At 32.1% G+C, this 8,795-nt stretch overlaps 1 protein-coding gene across 4 annotated transcripts in view; it reads left to right on the forward strand.

The window, feature by feature from the left end:
* The window catches only part of LOC106459742 (homeobox protein PKNOX2-like), a 24,689-nt gene extending 15,941 nt beyond the window's left edge, over nucleotides 1-8,748 (forward strand). For 3 of the 4 annotated variants that reach the window (XM_013919398.2, XM_022386282.1, XM_022386283.1), the window contains exons 6-10: nucleotides 1,822-1,945; nucleotides 3,041-3,171; nucleotides 5,310-5,386; nucleotides 6,952-7,193; nucleotides 8,132-8,748. In XM_013919398.2, coding sequence (XP_013774852.2) covers nucleotides 1,822-1,945; nucleotides 3,041-3,171; nucleotides 5,310-5,386; nucleotides 6,952-7,193; nucleotides 8,132-8,292 — 735 coding nt within the window. In that variant the 3' untranslated portion in view covers nucleotides 8,293-8,748. The remainder of the gene's footprint in view (nucleotides 1-1,821; nucleotides 1,946-3,040; nucleotides 3,172-5,309; nucleotides 5,387-6,951; nucleotides 7,194-8,131) is intronic. The other variant, XM_022386284.1, reaches the window with a different exon arrangement.
* The last annotated feature ends 47 nt before the right edge of the window (nucleotides 8,749-8,795 follow it).

Here is an 8,795-nt window from a genome sequence, read left to right on the forward strand (position 1 = left end):
GTTCTTTTACTTCTGACAACTCTATTTTTGTTTTCTTTGGACCTACTAAAGCCTCTGCTGTGCTTACACTCTCATCGTGCTTATGTCCTCATGTACTTCCAAAGTGGTTAATCAGAGTCTCATTACCCCGATGTGAAAGGTCATTCTTTGACAGAAATGTAATTGGTCTCATTCCAAGTACACCCATTATATACATGATCTGAGAGTCATTCTGTACAAACATTTCTTGTATTTTTCCACAAGTTTCTTTATAAATGTGCTTTTCAGTGCTTTACTGTTTCTTTCACCTTTAGAAATAACTTGATTCTCTTTATACACAAGCCTGCTCCCTTCTTCAGTCAGATGATCTCTCAGTGTGTCAAGAAAGGATTGATGTTCCTCCTGTTCTTCAGCATCTTTGTACTTGTTCAGTGATCAGTATTTTTCTGGAAAACCAGTTGTAGCTCAGTGATGATATGGAGTATGTCTCTCGGCGTGTATGTGGTGCCTATAAAGTCATTATTTCCAAGTTTCTTTCCATAACCCTTTGCTTTAGCATCTTTTTCTGTGATGAATAATGTGTTAAGGGAATTCAGTGATCTAAACATGGTGTGTCTACTGCCATGTAGATGGAAATCCACCATACTTCATGCACTTCCTTTATCTTGATGTCATCATATTCTAGCAACTGCTGCATCTCTTTCAACTTCTCACGTGTATTTGCTGAACCCTTAAAGATATAAAACATTCAAGTCAGTATCTCTTGATACTTGTTCAGATAAGGTATTTCAATTGCAACCTGTGAGCTGAATAATGCTAATCTGTGTTCAATGCAATGATTATTCAGAATCACAGGATTTTTTCTCAGTCGCACCCTCTATTGCCCTGTCATCACTTTAGTGCCGTCACTTCCAAACCCATAAACCTTTGAAATTGGTACCTGTCTCTCTTATAAACTTTCTAAAATAGCCTTTGAGACTGTTGTGCCTATCCCATCTCTAACCTTAACATTTTTCAATAGCATGATACTTGGTTCAAATGTTTCTGGAATCAGCACACAAGCATATACTACAAGTTTTTCCATTTTAGTGACACAACTCTCATCAGCTAACATGCTTATAACAGGTGAACACTTCAGTTTTTATCACACTAGCAACTGAAGAAGACAACATCCCATTGTAGCCTTCTTGGACACAGTTATTTTGTCCATATCAGGGATAACCAAGTCCCCATAGGAATAGCATTGTACTTTCATATTTAACCAGAGCTAAATCTTCTTTCACCAAGTAATATACAGTTTTCATACAATTGTCAGTATGTTTTACATTTCAAATGGGGATCTCAAAAGCAACATGGCACCATCAAGTGAAACACTGAATTTTGTAAATCACAATGATAATAACCTTCTGGCCTGATAATCTTGCAATATAAATGTCTGAAGCGTATGTTTCACAAGTGTATTGATATTCAACCCTAAGATCTGTAAATCTTTCTACTGAAATGTGTGCTGTCAGTTTTGTTCAAGTACCTTCTAACTTCTACTAGCAAAACTAACACAGCAATCTGCTGGTTTCTTGGTGTTACTTTTGAATCCTGTTATCTGGGAAATAATCTTGAAAGAGCACTTTTCAAATTTTGAAGATAGCTAGGAAATACTGTTGAATATTTTAGACTCACAATAGTTTTTTTTCACGCTACTACTTAAATTACAACACTTTTGGAAAACAATTAACATTTATCTTGCTCCACCTGGTTTTGAACCTGTTTAAAAATAACATGCATATTCATTGACGACCTTAATGAAGCTATTCAGTGTATATTTGTTTTATCCTTACATTTTAGATTCAGAGTACACAGATCCAGACAAATACAACAACATCTCATGTAATTCATGGTAGCACTCCTCTTTCTCAGATAGGAGCTTCCTCCAGTGGAGCACCAGGAGAAAACAGGGTCCCACCAATTGGTAAGTGGACTATCCATGAATCTTAAAATTATTAGACAAAAACCACTCATCTTTTAAGTGTAAGGATGCAGGAACTATGGGTGCTGTGCATTTGCTGGTGGTTTTAGAAATGTTGATTTGTTCTCTTTATGTTTCACATTGCCCGTTTGTCTATAGTTCGTGCAAAGCTATGTGAGTGGAAGTATATATTTTTTTACATGCAGATTTTGTACATTTTGATAATCTTGTATAATATTTAGTAACGGTTTACTGCCAGAAAATATGGCAGTCACTTCTGGAAAAGGTTGTTCATTGTAGTGAAGTGAAAATAGTAGGTGTTACTAGAAGACACAAAACTACAGCTGTAGATTGATATTTCACGTTTATTTTGTTTATTAGATAATGAATGTGTAATATAATTTTAAGTAGTCAAATTAGGCTTAGCAACTTATGAAATCACAGAAGAAAGCTTGTTGTTTATTCTTCACCCGTGTCCGTGAAATGTATCATTGTTTTAGAAATTTTGTTGCCAATTTAGATAAACATTGACAAAAGGTATAGAACACGAGAAATGTAAAATAGAAGAAAATAAACCTCAGGGTTCCGTTGAAATAGTGGTAAAAGTGTAGATTTTAATGTATTTTTCATACATAGGATTTTAAATATAAACATTTCCAAAGCTTTTTGTAATAACATGTTTTGTTGCACATTGTTTGTAGATTTTTAAATAATGTTTTACGTGATTTACATGTAAATTCAATAATGTGTGTCACTGGTTTTGAAAATTGAAGATGAATATCATATCAGGTTTTTGGTACAGCAGCATTGTTTTTGATTCAGACAGTACTTTGTTTTTCATGATCTTAGAAACCATTAATTTAACAGGTAAGTTTACACTTAAGTTACTTACTCTTTTACTGTAATAAGTATTGAAATTGCATACAGTGTTTGAGTTTTCAAAAGTAATAGTTATAGCATACAAAATGATTTAATTCATGTTTTTTTAACTTGTGTTGTTATATAATTAAAAAGATACAACAAGCTCTTTAAAAAAAAATAGAATTGCCTCTGTTATGAATGAACTTTCAAGTTTGAAAAGTTTCTTCTCTGCAACAGCTCCTAAAGGATTAATACCACACGGAGAAAGTGACGAAGAAGATATCGGAGGTAAAAAGAAACAGAAAAGAGGGGTTCTTCCAAAACATGCTACTAGCATCATGCGTTCTTGGCTCTTCCAGCACATAGTGGTCAGTTTGAATTGGTAAAAATGTTGAGTTTAATATGGTTTAACACTTTCCATACTATAGAGGTGCCACTGGTATTCCCTGACTGTTTTCTTCTGATGGTGAAAATGCTTAATTAAATTGCATGAAACTTAGTATCTAGTTTCTGCTTTATAAAAAATTTCAAGGTTGTAAAATTTCCAAAATTTTGTTTTGAATCTTTTTTTGAAAAAATGTTAAAAGTACCTTCTTTGTCATGCAGTTTTAATCTTTTTATTGTTCATCAGAAATTTGTATATTTTAAAGTAATCACCACTTCTGGCTATAGTGCATGCAAAACTGCAGAAACTGGTTGATTTATCAGTGATCTAGGACCTCACCTTTTAGGCTGGATGTCACGATTTTTAGTTCTGATCAGGATTTATTTATTAATCTTTTAAAATAAAAATTAAGATCTTGTACTTTTTTTACATTTTTTTGAATATGACAAACTCAGTAATATTTAAGGATTTGAGTCCTTGGAATATTTTGCCACTGCATACCATACTTACTATATCTAACTATCATCCTGTACTAGTATATCTAAAATAATTGTATACCTGAAAAATATTCAATTTTATGAAACACTGTAAAACTACTAAAAGTTTTCCATGGATTCTTACGTCTAATGAAACTAACAGTAGACTATTGAAGTCATTGATTTTCTATGTTCACTAACTTGTGGAGAAGTTTACTTCTAACATTAGATTATCAAGTTTATTGTCATATCAGTATATATAAAGTAGATTTGGTTAAAAACATGAATGGCCTTTGATCTGTGACCCGTCTGGAGAGGGTTAATGGGAAAGCCATCATTATGTGTATTTATTAAATAAAGCATCATATTTACATCACTTCATAAATAATTATATTTGAAATTGGCTAATTTGGTAAAGTTGAAATAATTTCTGTATTTAATATACATTTTTAAAATGTAAACACAATTGATTTTAACATAATTAAAAGGTAATATTAAGTGAGATGACAATTAAGAGCTGGGTGATTAATTGAATTTTCTAATTCAACTAATTGATTATTCTCACAAGATGACTAAAAACCGACTTATAATTAACTCTAAAAAATTAAGATTTGATACCCTCAGTGGGCAGAGCACAGCTTGTAGCTTAGCACTTAACAACATAATGGCAATATTTCATTTACTTGGATACATGAAATAATCGAAAACAGTAATAATCAGAACCCTAATTTTGATTATCTGATTATTTCTTGAGTCGTGACACTAATCCATCAAGCTGAAGAACTTGGAATTAATTGAAATGATAATGAAAAATCATAATTGTGATATTTTGGTCAATGGGTAGTTGGAATAATTGAAAGTAGTAATAACTGGGTTAGCGAAAATAATCAGTTTAGTCATAATTTCAATAAATTGATTATTTTATGCATCATAAACCAATGCTAATTTATTGGTAACTTCAATATAGTTATTTAGTAAGTTATCTACCAAACCACTTGTCATAAATGTAGATCAAACAAAAAAATTTTTCAATTCACATCAGATTTGTTTTACACTTAAGGTGCGTAAACATTAAATTTAGAACTGCTTGTGATAAATAATGAAAAAAGTAAATAACTCTTCATGGGTAATCATTTTATCAAAGCATCTGGGTATATTTAATCTTAATATTAGCAGGTTATATTTATTTCCAGTTCTTGTTATAATATGACTTCCGACAACTCACTTAGAAACCCATTAACTTCTCAATCATGTTCAAACTGTTACGTTTCAATTCATATTGACTCGATTCAGTTTCATACAAATTAAAACTGCCTTGAATTGATGATGAAAAATAATTTTTTTTCTTTGCATAGCTTTGACTCTTGTGTGTTAAATATTAGAAGTTAATGGAACTTATAATAAACTCAAAGATATATTTAATTGCAACATAATGTTATGTAAACCAGTGTTTACCTTTATTGGAAGGTTAATATAAAAATGCCACAATGCTAAATGTTATAAATTTAGAAATTACTCTTGCTGCGTGTTTGATTGTTTTTACATAATATTTTAAAAACATTGCAATAATGTGTTTTCTGAATTAAAAGGAGTTTCACTTGGTATTTTAAGTAGTAATTCTTTTTCTCTCTCTCTCTTTTTTTAGCATCCATATCCTACAGAAGATGAAAAAAGGCAGATAGCTGCACAGACCAATCTTAATCTTCTACAAGTAAATAATTGGTATGTAAAAAATCACTTGAAATGAAAAGATGCATTCAGTTATTTTTTATGTAGTTCTACGATGAAATTACTGACTGCATGACATTTTCTAAGAACAAGCAATAACTGTTTCAAAGTAACATGTGGAGATTGAGAACTGTATTAAAAAAATGGGAGTTTAAATGTTTAGTAATCTTATTCGTGTGAAACATAGATTAAAATACTATAGCCTCATTTTAATTTGATATTTTTAAAGGGTGTAATACCTCGAACTACCACAAACACTAAGACAGCTCTAGCAGCACAGTGAAAAGATATCATTACAACTTGTTTCTATCACCCTTCTCTATGAAAGCACGGAGATTAAATCACAAATGTGTGCACACAATTATTTAATCAGCTCACGTACGATTCTCATAAAAGGTATATCCAAGACACAGCAGGTTTTTCATAGAAACTGACAAGTTTTTAAATTACTTACCTAATTAATTTTTTTATAAAGCAGTTTAACTTATTTTTTTAACTATACTTTCTCATTACTCCAATTTATAAGTGATTCTAATATGATAAAACTTTCATTAGAAAGAAAATTAAACATTTTAGTTTAAACTGAACAAAGTTAAAAGTAAATCTGTTTCAAAACCTGCGTTCTTGGTTACATAATTTTCTCGTAACTTGCGGTTTTGTTTTCTACTATAAGACCTTCGTGTGATGAAGTAATGATAGTAGTATTACATTGTTACAGTTTAGTAAATTGTCAGAATCTAAGTTGAATGATGATCCCCTATAAATGTTTAAAAAGTGTATATTTACTGAAATTGCACTAACCCATCCATTGCTTGATTAAAAAAAATAATCATTTCATGTTTTTTGTTTCTTTGATTATGATACAATTTATAAAGTATATTTGTCGAGAGGATATGTCATTAATGATAAAGGTATGCATATTAGCCTGTATGATTTTTTTTTCTTTTTCATACCTAAATGAGCTGTTGTGAAGCAAAACGTACATTAAGGTTATTTTTCTCAATCTTTATTACTTTATAACAGGATGCTTTAACCTTACTATCACCAAGATATGAATTAGGCCTTTATAGCCAATATGATTTATGCATGACTCTTATTTTTCTGAGTGAATCTTAGAAAAAGTAATGTAATAAAGATTAATATTTAACTAATTATTATGTGCTTGACTAAGGTGTACCCGTATAACTAAAAAAAAAGTGTGCCTTTGATAGTAGTCCAGTTCTGTATTTCACAACCATGTATTACATATTGCAAAACATAAGTTACTGCTACTCTCAACTTCATGACAAACAAAGATTATAATAATCTATCCAGTAGAACAATAATCGTGTGAAGGAAGATCATACGTAATCTTTACCAAAACTGGATTGCACGGTCACGGAATTATTCATTTTAAACTGATACAATTCTAAAATCTGATTGAATAACATCTGCTGCTTGTTCATGCTCTGAAATCTTTTGTTCTTTCTTTATTGTACTTAAGTATTTGTAGTTTCACAGCTTCATCTTCCCTCAGATGTATGGCACGAAAAAGCTCGATGTAAGAACTGTTTTTGTAGGTTTATTAATGCCAGGCGAAGGATTCTTCAGCCAATGTTAGATGCCAGTAATCCAGATGCGAGTCACAAGGCCAAAAAAGCCAAAACCCAAACTTCCCGACAAGCCCAGCGTTTCTGGCCAGAAAATATTGCTGCTCTTCAAGCAAGTATTTCTGATCCTGACACCCAACAAGCAGATGGAAGTGGGGGACAAAATACTAATCCTTCTTCAAACCATTCTAGCTCACAAGATGGCATCATTAGTAAGTAAAATACATTTCCAGTAAGGCTTATTACTAGTTAATGCAATACTTATAAGTTTATATTCAGAGATTTCCAGTAAATAATAAAACAACTGTGTACTTTACATTATTATGGTATACATTGAAGCATGCTTTCATTTATCTGAACAAGTGTTCTTCATTCTCTCTTAAGCTGGTAACTTCCTCTGATCTGATGTTAATTTTAATTATATATCATACTCAAACATTCTGATTCACATCCTAACAGTTGTTGTTCATGAACATTAATGATATGTATATAAGGCCTAGATCACTACTGTATCTGTTGTGTCCCGATGATCCTGATTAGTCCTGGTATTCTGATTCACATCCTAACAGTTGTTGTTCATGAACATTAATGATATGTATATATAAGGCCTAGATCGCTACTGTTGTATCCCAGTGAACCTGATTAGTTAGTCCTGGTATTCTGATTCACATCCTAACAGTTGTTCATGAACATTAATGATATATATATATAAGACCTAGATCGCTACTCTATCTGTTGTATCCCGGTGATCCTGATTAGTCCTGGTATTGAGAGAAAGGCCTCGTTGGCACTGAATGTTGCAGATGGAGTGTGGTTGATATATTATAACATGTTCTTAAAAATATAGTTGTTTCTCATTAACACTGTGATTACTTGATTAACTCTAGGAACAACAATACCAGCTTGCTGGTTTGTCAGTTCTTGTAAATGCCAGTAAAGATAATTCAGATAAAGTTGATTATAATTACAATTTAAACGTGTAATCTGATTCACACCCTAACAATTGTTGGTCATGAAAATTGATGGTATATAGGTCTGTCATAATCCCAGCCAGCCTGATGAACCCTGGTATTGGGCAGTAGGCCTTGTTAGCACTACATATTCATTCACTCATGGATTTTTATAATATCCTCTGTATTAATCTCTTTAGCAACAAAAAGTGATGATGAGCGCACCCAAAGGAATCATCACACTCCTCCAACATCACCAGAGGGCAGCTCAGGAGTAAGCCACAATGAATCTGATATTATGTCAGAAGAAGAGAAGATGATCACAGAAGAGAAAGCATCCAGTGACAAGTGTAAAAAGTAACATAACTGGCTGTATTTGTCAGCCTTATTCCCTTTGTGATGACAGATTTTATGATAATAGAGAAACGTTGTACATTTTTTTCTTTGGTTGTTGATAGATGTACAAAATTATGGTGTGGGATCATGATGTTGTTAAATATACTGTCCTTTTAAAATTTTAATTGAAAGCTGGATATTAATATAATGCAATATTTTCATGTTAAAAATAGAAACTGTTCACATTACACAAGTCTGTCATAGAGTTTATTATTATTCTTGAATATGGGCATCACTTGTTCTCTCCTAATTATAATTGTTAGTAAAAGGGTAGAAATGAAGTGTAGAAACCCAATGTAACAGATGGCTTTAGTCATTGGGTTGGATCTCCACTTGTTACAAATAAGTTTTGACCTGGCACGGCCAGGTGGTTAGGGCGCTCGACTCGCAATCTGAGGGTCACGGGTTCGAATCCCCGTCACACCAAACATGCTCGCCCTTTCAGCCGTGGGGGCGTTATAATGTGAC

This window comes from Limulus polyphemus, unplaced genomic scaffold (genome assembly GCF_000517525.1).
Source record: "Limulus polyphemus unplaced genomic scaffold, Limulus_polyphemus-2.1.2 Scaffold656, whole genome shotgun sequence".
NCBI lineage: Eukaryota > Metazoa > Arthropoda > Merostomata > Xiphosura > Limulidae > Limulus > Limulus polyphemus.